General features: G+C 42.8%; 1 protein-coding gene across 1 annotated transcript in view; it reads right to left on the bottom strand.

Annotated features, from left to right (window-relative positions):
- The window catches only part of LOC133020950 (protein kinase C epsilon type-like), a 47,115-nt gene that overhangs the window by 13,489 nt on the left and 16,954 nt on the right, over positions 1-16,672 (bottom strand). The window contains exons 3-10 of the mRNA XM_061087725.1: positions 16,144-16,312; positions 15,575-15,609; positions 15,299-15,387; positions 14,744-14,876; positions 14,523-14,665; positions 13,760-13,856; positions 13,411-13,670; positions 13,160-13,333 (exon numbers count right to left, since the gene is read on the bottom strand). Coding sequence (XP_060943708.1) covers positions 13,160-13,333; positions 13,411-13,670; positions 13,760-13,856; positions 14,523-14,665; positions 14,744-14,876; positions 15,299-15,387; positions 15,575-15,609; positions 16,144-16,312 — 1,100 coding nt within the window. The remainder of the gene's footprint in view (positions 1-13,159; positions 13,334-13,410; positions 13,671-13,759; positions 13,857-14,522; positions 14,666-14,743; positions 14,877-15,298; positions 15,388-15,574; positions 15,610-16,143; positions 16,313-16,672) is intronic.

Raw genomic sequence — 16,672 nt, 5'->3', positions numbered from 1 at the left:
TACATAAACATAATGGTGAGTGATATAATATTGTTATATTATGTTTATTTTCATTTAACATTCCTGGATCCGTCCCCTGATCCATATCTTCAGCCACAGGATAATTGTAAAGTGCAAGTTGTACAGTTATAGCTCCAAATGTTCTCATCCTCAATTAACAACATTATATACTTGACGCTGCAAACATCAAACATACCCGACACAACCGGGTTCCGAACAAAAATTCTGAAATGACATCAGGGTTCAGGTTCGGCCATTTTAGCTGCTTTATGAATAATAATCTGACAAAACAGGCTCAGGTGGAGTTTGGCGGCCCCTCTGGTCGTTGGAGAGAATACAGGTTTCAGGCACTTCTGAATTGGCTTCACTTTCCGCTCCCTGGGGTCTTGGTTAATTTTTTTATAAACGGTCAGTGTTTAAACATATGGTTTCTGGGTCAGTGTTTTGGAACCGGAGCTTCCTGATCTCATCTTACTGCAAACGTTGCATCTTCGCTTTCTAATTGAGAAGTTTGACCTGAACTTGTCGACGTGCCTCCGGACTCAGTACAAATCACTGTGCGTTCACCTCGGCCAGAAGGTTATTTTTTTCTTCTTTTCTCTTCTCTCCCTGCTCCTCCTGAGCGAGACTTTAAACAGGATGTTGAAATAGTTTGTTTAAATGTACCCAGAGTCCCGGCTGGTCCCACCCAATCAAACATGAATAAACATTTCCTGAGTGTAATTACAAATGTACAGATACCGGCTTCCCACTGCTGACACACACACACAAAGTCTTTGCCCCCCCCCAGACAAAGCTGAAACAAAGCCCCCCCCCCCCTTAGTTTTTCACTGAATTTCTGGACGATTGTGATGAATGTGAACATGATGATGTTTTTTGATTCGACAGATTCTTAACAATCGACTGTTTGATATAACTTCACTCTGTTTGTTCTGGGGAGTTTTATTAGTTTCTGAGTCTAGGAAAAACTTTTAACATCTATACACACACACACACACACACACACACAATTCATGATCTCCTCTTGATAACAAAGGAAATAATAAAGATAGGTTAATGTATTTTCACCTCCCTCCCACTCTGAAAACCTGTTATATAGACACACACCCAGATGATCTACAACCCGACAACACAATGTCCTGATTATTATCTTACTGATGTGTTTGTGTGTGTGTCTGTGTGTGCATGTGTCTTGTGTGTATATGTGTGTGTGTGTGTGTGTTTGTGTTACATATGCCCTCTCAATGCCACTGTGCTGTTATGTGATGTATGTAAAACAAGTCCTGACTCGCATCTTAAACCCGAACCATTAAGTCATATTTTATCTTTCTTCATTGTCTGACAAACACACACACACACAAACACAAGAAAATCCAGCGGAGCCTCACAATAAAAAAGTTACAATTTAAAAAGTTAAAGTTTTGTATTAAAGTTTTCGCCCGAGAGAACAAGTCTCCAAAGGATGATGAAGGAAGGAGAAAACCAGTTAAAAAGAGAGTGAGAAAAAAGGTAATCAATAGGTCAATCAAGCTAAAATCGAACGGAAGGAAACAAAAAATAAAGACAGAAGAAAAGAAAGAGGACTGAAGAAATTATAAAGAACAAGGAAAGGAGGAAAAAAGAAATGGAGACTTAAATGGTAGAAAAAGCAAAAAGGACATTTGTAATGACTTTAGAAAAGAAAACAGCAATAAAGGAAAGGACAGGGATGTGAATAAGAAGGGAGGAAGGAAGGAATAAAGACAAGAAGGAAATTAGTAAGGACTAAATAGAGAAAAAGAAAGAAAGAAAGACTCACTGTCTCAAATAAGTTCTTATCAGATTAAATGTAATCAAGTAAATATACTCTCCAGAGTTTTGCCCCTGAATCCTTTAACTTCATATTTCTGTCACAGTGTGAACGTTCCTCATCTTCTACTTTGAATAAACCTCAAGAAATCAAAACCAGTCTCTCTCAACCAAACATCTGGAACAAAATCACAACAACACCAGGTCTGACCTTTTGTGCAGAAACTAAAACAGTAAATTGCTGCTTATTTTCCTCGGAACATTATGAGTCATTAACGTTTGGCTGATGGTTGGTAAAGGCGCACACACACACATGCACCACACACACACACACAGAATAAAGCCCCACACAGTGATTCTATTTAACACAATCTGGAGTCTGAGAGTTTGATTCACATCTTCACACTGTGATGATTGTTTTCATATTAATACTCGATAATAACAGATATGAGGAACATCACATGTGTGGTTTGTCTGTGTGTGTGTGTGCATATATGTGTATGTGTGTGTGTGTGTGTGGTCCTGGAACAGATTCAACAATTTATGTCTTTAGAAAGAAACAAACCTTAATAAGATGAAGCATTTATCTCTAATGCCAAGTACATGAATTGTTTTCATGTGATCTGGACATGGAGCTCTCTCCATGACTGATGACACGCACCTACACACAACTACACTTACGCCTACACACACCTACAGCTACGTAAAGCTACATACACCTAATACGTCCGTTCGGCTCTGATTGGCTGTATTTGTTGACGATGTTTAAATATTTTGTTGCTATACATCTAGTCAGAGCAGGCCTCTGCGAACAAGTATTTGAAAAGTTCACACATTGGCGACTCACAAACAAACACTAATTTTGCTCGAACCTGAAGCTTTTGTTTTCAAGTTTAAATATTTTTCAGCAAATGGAAAATCGTCTATTTAGCTTAAATCGTCCAGAAGGTACGAGTGGTTCTGCGATAAAGTGACAACTGAAAATAAAAGTCAAGAAGTTCCTGCAGCCAGGGAGAAATTTACACTAGCAGTTTTCATTCTGGCTATAATTGTGTTTTTTCTTTATGAGGTAAACAAGCTAGTCAAGCAATTGTTTTTAAATCAGTAAATCAAGTAGTCCCTCAATCTAACAATTTTTCTTCAGATAATTTTCTATTTAGTTGATTCATCCTTTGTTATCTAATCTATCAATAGTGGCCTATTCTTGAAAGTATTAAAACAAAAGTCAAAACATGTTGTTCTTTCTTCCTCCAGAATAAACCTTGCAATGGCTAAAATGCAATATTAAACTGCAGTACTCTGAGCTGTACCTAATAAAGTGGTAACTTAGTGTGTAGACTGTGTATGTGAGAAGTGCAGCTTTCACTGTATGAAGATATAAAACACACTTTGATTGGCACAGGCTGAGTTTATGTGGAGCCTTCTGTTATGTGTTTGTGTAACAAAATAGGATCTTCTTTTTCTTCATTTGGTTTGTTGGCGGATGGCAACCATCGTCCAGGTGAATTACTGCCACCTACTGTTTTGTTTGTTTAAATAAGACTTATTTTAAACATCAAAGACATTAAAGGCAGCTTTGATGTTTTGCATAACAAATGTGACAAATATGCCTTTGATCTAATTGGACATCAAAGCTACATGGTAAATAGGCATCAGATAATTCTAGATCAAAGGCACAGTGAAAGGTAACACACGTAGAACGTCATCATTTCAGTCTCGTTAACCTATCGTGAGGAACACTTGGCGAAAATCTTCAGAGATTAAAACTTTGTTTTGAAAGATTTTAACTTCTTGCCTCAACGAACTTCACCTTCCCTGAATCAACCTTCTGGTGAGTTGAATATTTTCCACCTGACACTTGTGTAATTAAGCTGATTTAATATGTTATAACAAACCAGGGCCGGCCCTGGCAATGTTGGCGCCCTAGGCAGGATTTCAGAATGGCGCCCCCCCAACATACACACGCAAATTGTCATGCATCCCCAAGAACTTTTGGACTGTATACAGATGCACACACAGGCAGACAAAATTCTAAGCTATAAAAAATAATAAAAATATATAATAAAAATATAAAAAGTCTGAAATCAGCTGTACTGACAGCATATCATGTCATGTCGACATAAATAAACATTAATGATGTCCGCAATCGGGGTGATTCTACCTCTATATTGTTCTTTCTTCTCCTACCCTACTTTGCTGCGGTTTCTGAATCGTGCACCTGGTAATTTAATCCTTTTTTGACTCATCTTCAACTCTTACCACAGTCTAACACCAGGTCGGTACCAGGCCGCACAGAAAGAATAAACATTTTACATGTTTTCTGTTTTATCTATTATCCGGTAATTTTTCAAAATAAAACCGTTTTATTTTGAAAAATGACCGGATTCTCTGCGTTATGACTCTTGCTTTATGCATGTCAAGACGCTTGTCTCGGTCACGTCACTTTTTCGCCGAACACAAACCAGCACGGTATTTGTCGGACCCATTTGTCAACAAACCAGGTGAATCCAGCATGTCTGGTTAAGAAGAAGATCAGCTGCTGGAGATCGCAAATGACGGCGGCCTTAAAAGTATGAACAACTCTGCCGGTGTCCTGGATTAAAGTCACGGCAGATTACCCTGAGATCGCCACAACAGCACTAACAACTCTGTTGCCATTTCCGACATCATATCTGTAGTGACATGACATCGGTGGAATTATTTTTAATTAACGAATTAATGTTTATCTTAAATAACAAAGCAACCTCTCCAAAGCGCACAGAAGCGCGTCGTGTGCGTAATGGATCTTTGGGATCAGTTCGTCTCCGTCTTGCTGGTAATTTACCACGCAATAATTAATTTGAGGCAGCATATTAAAAATTCGTTAATTTCGTTAAATAAATAAAAAATCTACCCATGTCACCAGAGTCCGTACCAGAGGGACTCCGTACTGAGGCTAACGAACTCATTTAAATTTCAGTAATTGTAACTGCGTTACTTGATTTAAAAAAAAATACTTCGTTACATGCTGGTTACCGCTAAAAGTAGTGGAATTACAGTAACGCGTTACACTCCAAACACTGGGATTAAGTACATAATTGAAGATGGGGACATTTTTATCATGTGGCGGCAATAAACAGGGAAATTAAACTCCAGGAGAAGTATGGGATGTATATTTAATCATGTATATAATATATCACTTATGTTATATCGTTTGAAATATATCAATTTTCAGTGTGTTTTACGGCCCGATTTGCTCGCAGCGAGCGAGAAAAATTGAACAGACCCCAGAACCATCGCTGCAGATCGCGAGCGGCCTCGGCGCTGCCGGTGCGAACAGCCCAATTATTTAACATGGGCGCGGAAAGGAAGCGGACAGCTTTCGCGGCGCTTCTATCTCCGGTGCGTCCCCGGGTTTAGAAGATGATGTTGTGATGTGAATGTATTGGTTTATATTGCATGTGTCACGTCATGATAAATCAGTCCCTTGTGCCGCCCTCTCGGCATTTTGCGCCCTAGGCAACCGCCTACTGCGCCTATGCCAGGAGCCGCCCCTGTAACAAACTATATTATTATCTGAGCTTGGTGGGAGTAAAAGGTTGAGAAAAGATAGTTTCATGTGTCATTTGTAGTTTTATCTTCATATATATTTGACTAAGTATACAGTGTGAGCTCATGTTTGGTCTGTAATGAACCTTTGATTGAAGCAGTAGTTTTAGTTTTCAAAGGCCTGAGCACGATGAAGTGTCTGTAAACGTTTCTGCTTCATACATGTGAACTGTCTGTGTCTGAATTCCTTCTTTTCCATTCTCCCAACAGATCTGAGAAATCAACAGGAGAATTATTCCGTCACCATGTCCCAAAACAGTGTGATGGAAATCCGTGTAGGAGACCTGATCCGCTCCCCCACTACACAATACCAAGTGCTGAAGTTCCTGAACTCTGGTTCACATGGAAACGTTGTCAAATGCACGAATGTGAGCACCAATGAAACGGTGGCTGTCAAAATGATCAGTATGATGCACATTAAGTGGGCAGAGAAAGAGGAGGCCACCCTAAAAACCCTGAAGCAGCTTCACTCAGACGAGTTCAACATCGCCACACTGTACGACTCCTTCACCCACGAGGGATATTACTGCCTCGTGTTTGAGCACCTGGATATAGATCTGAACAAATTCATGCAGAGCACCCCGGATGAACATCTCCGGCTGGAGCAGATCCGCCCCATTCTTGAGCAGGTTCGTTGTTTCACCTGAAGTTCTTACACTAACTGCTTTGTCGGGTTAAAGGTCGACTTTGTCTCTAAGATTAGTTTGTTACAGGTTTTGTCAAATCCAAGTTGTTACACCCGTCAAAATGAATCTTTCCCTCTGGTCAAGTAGCTCAGTCTGTTAGAGGATGGGCTTGTAGACTTTGGGTCGTGGGTTCAAAATGCATCTTTCCTCTCAAACTGCAAGTGTTTTTCTTTCAGTAACAACTAATGAAAGATGTTTGCACTATGTTAAGTTACATAATGTCCTTTAAGACTAGAGATGGAGACTTGTGGTGGATACATGGAAACCTTCAGTTCCTCCAATCATCATATTTAGTTTGTACAATCACTTGTGCTGTGCATGTTCGTCTATCTCCAAACTATCATGTTCCTATAGTCGACTCTACGAGTTTAGAATATCGGACTAATTGTTGTTTCTGTTTTTGCTGCCTTCAGTGAATATTTATATTTGTTGAGGAGATGAACTCTGGAGCTCATGATTATTCTTGTGTTATTCATGATTTCAGCTGGCGGCATCCTTAGACTACCTGGAAAGTGTAGGGATCGTTCATGCAGATTTGAGGCCACAAAAAATTATGATGGTGGATCACGTCATCCAGCCGCTGAAAGTCAAAATCATTGGCTTTGGCTCAGCCTGCACCAATCCTGAGGAGCAGATAGGTGACGTCCAGCAGAACCTGATTTACAGGTAAGTAACTGACAGCACATCTGTATACCTGGGACAGCTGTGTTTGCTGTAATAAATGAAACTGAATGTGTTTCTCCTCTTCTTCTAAGATCTCCTGAGATTCTGAGGAAAACTCCTTTCGACCAGTCCATCGACGTCTGGTCTCTAGGCTGCATTGCTACCCGGCTGTTTACGGGCATTCCACTGTTCTCTGCCTCGATTGAGGAGGAGCTGGTCAGTATCACACGTGCTGCACTGAAAACACTACAAACACGCTGAGACATTTTTGTACTTTTAAATCCACACATTCGATTAAATAGTGAGAGAGTTTCCAGTAGAAGTTCACTGATTTCTAGTATTTTGTATTAATGAGACAAACTAGACACACTTCTTCCATACGTCTCAGTAATACAAGTGCACCTGATGCATCTGATCAACTATGATGAGTTTGCAAACTTGACGTGAACTAACTCTCACAACGTTGTGTTTTCTTCTCAGGTTCAGCAAATTCTGTTTTCAGCTGGGAGCCCACTGCATGATGGAAACTTCCTTCCATACTGGTTCTGGCCAAAGTACTGGATGGCAAGAAGCATGGTAAGAAATGAGTTTACCATCACTTGGCTGTGTTTATAGCTGCCAAATAAGGTGTCTTTCCTTAGTTCTGTGTTTCGTTCCCTTGTGACATCCACTGCCTTTGGAGCAAACTATTCTTTTCGGTCAACTGTTTCAATTCTCGTTCGATCAACAGCCGGGATGAATTCATAACAGCACAACAGATCTTTAACAAACAGTGTTTCTTCTCATCTTGTTACAGATGACTCCTGCTGAACTCCAGGACCTGGAGTGCTTTGTCCACCTCCTGAAAGATATGCTGCAGATGAACCCGTCTCACAGAATTACCCCTAGGCAAATTCTCAAGAGTCAGTTCATCACCATGAGCCACTTTGAGGGTCAATTCAGAAACTGCTCCTAGTAAGTGTGTGCTGAGAGGCTCCGTGTACGTCTGTGCTCATAGATATAGGCCAAACATATATGAGATATAAGGAGATTAAGACGTTTCCTTTTGTCTTCCAGTGTGAAAAGGTGTCAGGATCTGATGGACATCTGCCAGGATCTGCGCTCTGGCGGTGGAAGACACAGACACGTGGTGATCAAGACAAAGTCCCCGACCGGGGTCTCCTCCAGCAGCACTGCCGGCCCGGCCGGGGAGGGCGACTCTGCTGGGATGAGAGAGGAGAAGCCTTCCTTCTTGCAGACCTCCACCATCAACAACAGGTTGGTGTTTGAAATATCTACCTGTCTCCATCATTTTATATTGTAGAAGAATAGCTCAACAGTTTGGTAAAAATTCTTGTGTTTTGCTCAGAGTTCAATGGGAAGAATGTCAAACCACAGCTTTCAAATCAGGAGTTAAACTATTTTCTTATCCACATCACAGACCAGACGACTCTCAAGCCGGTGAACAACTGGCAGCCACTGGAAAAGACACGAGTGGGCAAATGGGCCCAGAAGAGCCCCAGAAGGAGGAGGAAAAGATGGATGATCCCACAGGCGATGGCAACCATTCAAAAAAGAAGAGAAACGTGAGCTTCAAAAAAGGGCAGGTTCAACCCAGGTTCATGTCCCGAAGAACGAAGAGGAAGGCAGAGGAGGCACCAGTGTTGGAAAAAACCCGCCCAGTGAAGAAGAAGAGGGCATACAGGAGAAAGACAGACGGCTGTTTAAACAAGTCCTCTGACAAACTCTCCCTCTGAAATGAGGAGATGGAACTGTCAAGAACTCAATTTGTGCTTTATCTGCTCTTTTTAATTGATACTCTGAAATGTACAGTTGTATTGTTAATTAAAACATATGACATAAATCACTTCTCTGAAGAGTCATCATTAAACCTCTGTCGTAATCATAAAGGGAGCACGAAGCTCTTTAGAGGCTGAGACACATTTACCTTCGTGTCTGATTCCTGTTTATCTCCACTCAGGTGAAAAGATGCTAATGTGGGAAATATATGAGAATCAGCTGCCTGAGCTATCGGCCACTGTACAATACAAATGTTTTTTTTAATTTCTGGAACCAGGCTGTTTGAGCTCTATCTCAAACACAAACCAGTCTGTAGAGTTGCCATCATGCCAAATATGTGCAAATCAATTTCAATAAGTCAGGGAGGCCGGTTGGTAGCAGGCCCTTGTATATGTGTGTATAGTGTCCAGATGCACGTGCAGCACACATTCATAAAACGAGCCTCTCCCACTTCCTGGTCGACCTGCAGACCACCAGACCTCAGAGGCGGCTTCCAGTGCGGCTCCAACCTGCCTCTTCTCCTCTGTCGGTGCTTCCACTTCGACAGCATTTCAAACGTGTCCACCTTCTATTTCAATCATATCTACTGTAACATCTGGGAGCGGGTGTGTCAGCTCAACCAGGACGATGCTACACAACCAGGCAGGACACTGGCAGAGGGAGGAACCACAGGTTGAAATCACACTCAGCGATCATAGCTGCTGCACAACGAAGGTCACGTTTACTGGTTCTATAACACAACTGGGTGGCAGAGGAGAGATTTTGGTGGGAACTCAAGTTTGTGTGTGTGTGTGTGTGTGTGTGTGTGTGTGTGTGTGTGTGTGTGTGTGTGTGTGTGTGTTTGAGTGTGAGTGTCTGTGTGTGCATGCCTGAACTGCATCCAAAGAAAAGCAAATGCAGCAGCAGACATATCTCAGCTAATGACATGCTATAAAAATAATTACAACAACTCTCCTCCGTTCATGACTGACACATATTTGGCTGAGATACCTGCATGTGCCTGCAGTGTGTGTGTGTGTGTGTGTGTGTGTGTGTGTGTGTGTGTGTGTGTGTGTGATTTTACCCTGAGGCTTTGTGCTGTTGCTTGGTTTCTCTCTTCTGGTACTCAGACAAACAAGTGAACACAACCCTTGATTTTTATTGGTTAAAAAAACCTCCAATAAAAGTTTGTTATTCAGTGAAGTGAAGTGATCGGGGGTTTTATGGAGGTTGAGTGTGCGATTTGTTCAATTGTTTTAAAGCTTTAACCAAGATAGAGAAGCTCTGTTGACACAGATGTGTTCAGACTGCAGACGGTTATATGTGCATAAGCTTATTTATATTTGTTGTTTTGTGCTTTATATCAACTGTTCTTTAAGGAACAATTTGGTGCACTGTGACGTCTTTATACTGAAACACGGTTTCTGTGCTTTGTGACCTGTGTCCCACCTACACCCCCCCTTCCCCTCCCACACCCTCCCCCGTCTCTATTCCTGACTCCGTCCCGCTCTTCTTAATCGACTGTGCAATCGCAGCCGTGTTCTCCTATCGGCCTAATTACCACAGAGAAATGTAAATAACATTATACAACAGTAGCACCGGGCCACACGCCGCTTCGCACAGCGAGGCCGGGAGACGCAGGAGCACGAGGAGAGGACGGAGAAAAACACAGAAATCTGCTTCTATTGTCAATATTTGTGATAATAAGGGGACTGGTATTTTTGAATGTGGGGAAGGAAAGATGATAAATAAAGGAGAGAGTAGAGGGTGAAGGGGTTCAGTTAAAAAAATAAAAACAGGGAGGTAGAGAGATTACAGAGAAGAGCGAGTGTTTTTAAATGAGCTGTAACTGGTGAAGATCAGACGCAGCAGAGTCCGAAAAACAGAAACCAGAAAGAAGCAGGGTCCATTAATGAAGCTTTGTTCTCTTCACAGAGAGAGAGAGAGAGAGAGAGAGGGAGAGAGAGAGAGAGAGAGAGAGAGAGGAGAGAGAGAGAGAGAGAGAGAGAGAGAGAGAGAGAGAGAGAGAGAGAGAGAGAGAGAGAGAGAGAGAGAGAGAGAGAGAGACGCTCATACAGATGTGACAGACGAGTGAAAGCACAGGTGGAGAAACAGATGTTACTGTTGTGGCAGCAAGAGGAGGAAGAGAAGCTCAACAAGAGAGAGATGGAGGTGGAGGTGGAGGTCGGGCAGGTTGTCCACTAATTGGAAGGTCAAAGGTTTGATTCCCGGTTCCTCCAGTTCCCTAAGAGTCAAGTGTTGAGTTATCTCGACCAATAAGGAGTCAATAATGACGTTGAACCCAAAACATCACACTCACTTTAATCAAGCTGCTTATTTACGGTTGAGAAATTGCTCAATGTTGATTTAATATCAGGTGATTTTAATTAACCCCAAAGCCATTAATCTGATTATTGCACAAGCAGCGATGTCAGAAATCCCAACAATGCACTGAACTAATATGAAATCCAATATTCAGTGGCCAGGCCTCAAAGTTACGTAAAAGGTGAAGAGTCAAACCTCCATGAAGCTGAATGTGTGTGTACAGTTTATACCTTACATGTGGATTTGTTTACTGTAATCACATTGAGAGAGAGAGGACGCGGGAGACGGAGGTGAAGGCGGGGGGGTGAGGAGGACGAGGAGGGCGGGGTCACATGTGGAATACACATCAGGTCCCTGATAAGGAACAAAGCCGTTATGTAAGAACCACAATCCCTTTGTTTTGTCCAAGAACACAATCCCAATCAGCCCTGAGTCCAGTGTGTGTGTGTGTGTGTGTGTGTGTGTGTGTGTGTGTGTGTGTGTGTGTGTGTGTGTGTGTGTGTGTGTGTGTGTGTGTGTGTGTGTGTGTCCAGTCAAGCACCAGACAGTCTGATGTGGAGACACAAGAAAAAACAAAAGGACAACGACGTAGAAAAGTGTCGTCACAGCCTCCGTCTCTCTCTCTCTCTCTCTCTCTCTCTCTCTCTCTCTCTCTCTCTCTCTCTCTCTCTCTCTCTCTCTCTCTCTCTCTCTCTCTCTCTCCTGTTTGTTTGTTTGTGTGTTTGCTCTAGAGGAAGTTGAACAGGAAATTAATAAGGAATGAGGAGACGCCATCGTTTCCAGAACACGATGAGAAACTAAACCAATCCGGTTGCTCTGCTGAATGTCCTCGTTCGCCCACATATTTCTCCTTCTGCTCGTCTTCAGGTTTCAGGAAAATGTGGTTGTGTTTTGTGTGATTGCTTCAGAATCAAGAGAAGAAAATATCTGAAGTCTACACGAGAGGTTTTGCAGGTGAAACTCATCATTCAGTTCATTTCAGAATAAAACTTTATGCCCGTCTGCCAGATATTTATTTCCATGTTGATTTAATAAAGAAGATGACGAAAGACAAGACAGTGAGTAACGACCCAAATCATGAGGTGGAGTTCAGAAAGTTCTCAAAATTCTCTAGGTGAACTCTACCCGTCCTCATCCCTTCTTTCTTAACGCAAATTATCCAAAAGCAAAGCGTGAAAAACGTACATTTGAACGACTTCATGACCGAATGGATGAAACTCGTACCATAAGGCACAAATGCCACATGGAGCGGGTTCCTGGTTTGACTCCCAGTCGACCGGAACATGTGACGATACCAATAAAAGCATGAAAATGCACAGTAAATGATTGTGAAATAATTCAGTTGTTTTGCTGTGAGCTTGTGTGCAGCTCGTGTTGTGTTGAGTTCGGATGAAAAATAACACCTGTGCTGTCGTTTGAGACCTGTCAGGCTCAGGTTGCCACACACACACACACACACACACACGCTCATGTACAGTGCCTCTATACATTTCGGGGCAGGAACACTTACGTAACATACGAAAGAGAAAACATACTGGGGTCTGGAGGAGCTGTTGTCGTTGGCAGCGTCCCACCCTCGGCTGCCCGTCTGTCATCTCTCTCTCTCTCTCTCTCTCTCTCGCTCTCTCTCTCACTCTCTCACTCTCTCGATGGCAGATGCTTCACTAATGACTTATGTTTTAAAGTAACCTTAAAAAATCGTTCCCAGGCCAGAAAGCAGCGCCGCTCGGCTTCGTGACGACGGTTTCCAGCCGCAACCGAGAAAACAGAGGATGTGATTTCTGTTGAATAGCTTCTTCACGGCTCTTAGTGAACAGGTGTTGATTAGAAGTGAGAATACGGAGCCGTTCTTTTATTACCTCAAGTAAAAGATGATGCAGAATAACACCGAACGGTTTTCCACGACACTACGGGACAGTAATGCGACCGTTATATTTCGTGGATCTTGATGATGTACATCAGGAATATGTTTTTATTTATATAATATAATATAACTGTGAGCAATATGGTCAGATCCAAGTAAAATCTGGATTCAGCAGATTTAAATGTAGTTTCATAGGGACTTGTGTTATGTGTGAGTTGATGAATAAAACTGTTCAATTTAATAATAAATGGAGCTGTTTATTCTTTAGTTTTACATTCAACACCTTCATTTATGTGAATATAATGATGTATACATGTTTTTTCTTTCCTTGCTTTGAATAAACTCATTAGTAAAAGTGTTTTTAGTGTGAGCTGCAGATTCAAACGCGGCCTGATGTCGCCCCCTGCAGGCTTAAAGTATGTCTGCCTTTGTATGTGTGTGTTGTGAAGATATGTGTGTGCGTGTGTCTGTGTGTGTGTATTCCTACTTTAGTCTGGAAGCAGCAGAAGAGTTGTGTCAGGTACGGATGTTTCCTGGCGAGGGCCAGGATGCGTTTCTCCGTCAGGGTGCAGTCCACGTCGTCGTCCTGCAGGATCACGTCTTTCTTCAGCACTTTGACGGCGTAGACCTCGTCGCTGCCTTTTAGCTCCGCCAGCATCACCTGGTCATGTGACACACAAACGTCAGAGTGGCAGTGACAAAAACACAAAGGTCAAAGTTTAGAGGTCGTGAACTCACCTTTCCGAAGCTTCCTTTCCCCAGAACCTTGATGAACACAAAGTCCTGCAGTTTCATCCTCCTGGCCTCTGGAGCACTGGGACCTTTGACCTCACCGTTCGCCCGGGTCCCTCCTCCCTCCACTTTGGCTCCGCCTCCATCCCCTCTGTCCCCCGTTACCGCGGCAACAGAGGATGGCGAGGACAGGGGATGCGTCTTGTGCTCCTCCCCGCGGTGGTCAAACGACAGAGCCTTCCTGATGTTCTCCAGCTCTTTCCCATCTGAACAGAAACGAAAACAAAAGTGAGGACAGCGTGTTCGTCCACGTGGTTTTTAAGTTTGCATGTGATTGGTCGGAATGATCTGCTACCCTGGTCACACGGGGACGTGGGTTCGGACTTTGAGCGGTCGTCTTCGACCTGAAGCGTCCCTGAAATCTGCAGCGGGGGGTCCTGACCCTGGGGAAGCTGATCAGAGACAACACATCACTGGCATCACCTTCATCTGCAATGTATTCAATCTATCAACCAATAAAAACAATCAATCAATGATCAATGTCTTTAAAGCTTTCTCATCAATATAATTATGTTTATATGGTTTCACTCAAGATAAAAAAAAAGAAATAAACAGATCAGGGTTATTTGGTTGTTCTAAATCAAAGCTCGTGACTTTAGAATAAAGAGTAAAGACGTCCCCTCAAACTTTATCTTCAAGCAAATCTCAAAATGGAAACAAATTTAATTAAATTTTTTTTTTCATTTCTACATAAATTTAATACCTGCAGTAAGAAACACTTTGTCTCCCCCGCTTGGCAGAGAGAGTTATTACACAAACAGTTCTTAATATGGAGCGTCAGAAACTTTTCTCAGTTTTTCCCACATTCTCTCACTTAGTGAAGCCGACTCCTTTTCCTCCTCTTCAGATCTAAACCAATTAAATGATTGACTTCAAACACATCACAGCCGTTACACAGCGTGGGAGCTACAGCGTGTGCAGTGAGGATGTATCAGACGTTTATCTACACGTTAAAGTTCTTTATCCCATTTTCAAAAATCACTTTAACCTTTCCTTCTACTGTTTCTTCTCCCTCTCTGTTTCCTGGATTTAAATTCTACAACCTGAGGCAGCGTCACCTTCTTGCGTCTCTGTGCACTGTTGGAGATCTTGTCCGGCGTGACTCCGAGGTCCGCGAGGACTTTTGCGATTCCCCTGGCGTCCACGCCGCAGTTCGGAGCCACGTTGCTCTCACAGCGCCGGTGCACATTCACTTTACAAACTGACACACACACAGTGAAGAGAAGTTAGAGCTGAACACACTCACAGTCATAACGAGGACTGAAGGAAACGTCCTCACCTTTACACTGCAGACCCTGTCGCAGCAGACCCCAGAGCAGAGACCCACAGTGATCACAGAAGGTCAGAACTTTGAAGTTGTGGATGCTGAACTTGTGGGGAACGTTGACACTGAACCTCTGAGACCCGACTGACTGTAGAAGACAGAGACAGAGACAGAGACAGAGACAGAGACAGAGACAGAGACAGAGACAGTGAGACTGAGATAAACCTGCAGATCAGCTCCAGACAAGCGAGGTCATGTGAGCCTCAAACATTTGAAGCTTATGGCTGATGAGTTAGTTGATGTCTTAGTTAGTTAGTTAGAGCCACTATAATAAAAGATTTTAATTTTTTCTAGTTAAATATGATATAATACCAATTTCCAGTGGGATCCGAGACCATCGGATCTCACTGGAAACTGATTAACTGTGAAGTAACAAACCTCCAGTCATGAAAAAAGTTGTATTTAACTGCAAATGATTTATTTTTCAGGTAAAGCGTTAAAATAAAATGCAATAAAATAAAATTAAAGTGTTGTGTGTAATAAAAGCAGCAGGAGGTTGTGGATCAGTACCTCCACAACTGTGTCGTCCTGCTTCTTCATCCCAGCACACTTGGTAATGATCAGCTCATGGCAGCGCTTATGGACCACACAGGTACACACTGAACACACACAGACACACACACACACACACACACACACACACACACACACACACACACACACACACACACACACACACACACACACACACACACACACACACACACACACACAGGATCACATTAACAGGGTGGTTTTATGTGTCATAAATGCCTGAAGCAACATGTATTAAAAACTCGGACCCACCTTGACACTGGTAGCCTTGTTTCCCTAAGACGCCCCTAAAGTCAGAGAGAGAATGAGTCAGAAAACAATTATCATCATTATTATTTAATATTTAACTCTGACTCTAAAGTGATGAAACGATAAAAAGAAAACCTGTTTCAGTCGTGTTTTTTCTACTTTGATGAGATGAGTTTTCACTCGGGCTGAATACAAAATAAACTAAACTTCAAAACACTTTAACAGTTTCCTTGTGATTGTGAAACAAATCAAACTTTTCCCTCCGAGCGGAGTTGAGCACACGGAGCAGAGCGGAGCCACATGTTTTCCGTGTGAGTGACGCCGACACAGTTTGTTGGGATGGAAACAAACACAGCTGGCTTTGTTTACAGGGGCACACTTCACAGCATCCACCGTGTTTACATGTAAACAAGACGACAGGTCTGTGGGAGGCGCCGGGTTCCAGCAGGAAATCAGAGTTTAAAAAGAGCAGCAACAGCCTGGTTTACATCTGCAGCTTGCGACAATAACACTTTATTAGTGAGGAGTCAGTGTGTGTGTGTGTGTGTGTGTGTGTGTGTGTGTGTGTTTACCATATGAAGTCCCTGCAGTGGGAGCAGTACGTGGGCTGCCTCAGGTAGGTGGCCATGAACTTGTGACCGTTGACCTGATGGACCCGGCGGCGGACGGCGCCCTGACGCTTCCTGGGACGCATCCGCTGCCGGAACACACGCTCCTCATTCTCGATGGAGTCGGCTGCAACTACACACACATACACAAACACATATGCAAACACAATTATACAACAAGAGTGCACAGTAAAGTATGTAGGGTTCCTGCTAAGAAGAAACAGACACACAGCAGCCGCACTTACACCATGCAGCCACTGGATGGTGCTGTCACAGTGCGGCTGAGTTCTCACTTCAGTGATTAATTTAACTTCAGCGTCTGATTCTGTCGCTGCTGCTCTTCAAGCTTAATTACACAGGGTTTCACCAGTGGGAGGTTTCAATTACTGTCTGACACTGTGGCAATTACACACACACACCCATACAGACAGACACACACGCGCACACACACACACACACACACACACACACACACACAGTAATGAGCAGTGTC

Source organism: Limanda limanda, chromosome 15 (assembly GCF_963576545.1).
Source record: "Limanda limanda chromosome 15, fLimLim1.1, whole genome shotgun sequence".
Taxonomy (NCBI): Eukaryota; Metazoa; Chordata; class Actinopteri; order Pleuronectiformes; family Pleuronectidae; genus Limanda; species Limanda limanda.
This window is presented reverse-complemented; position numbering and strand designations above follow the sequence as displayed.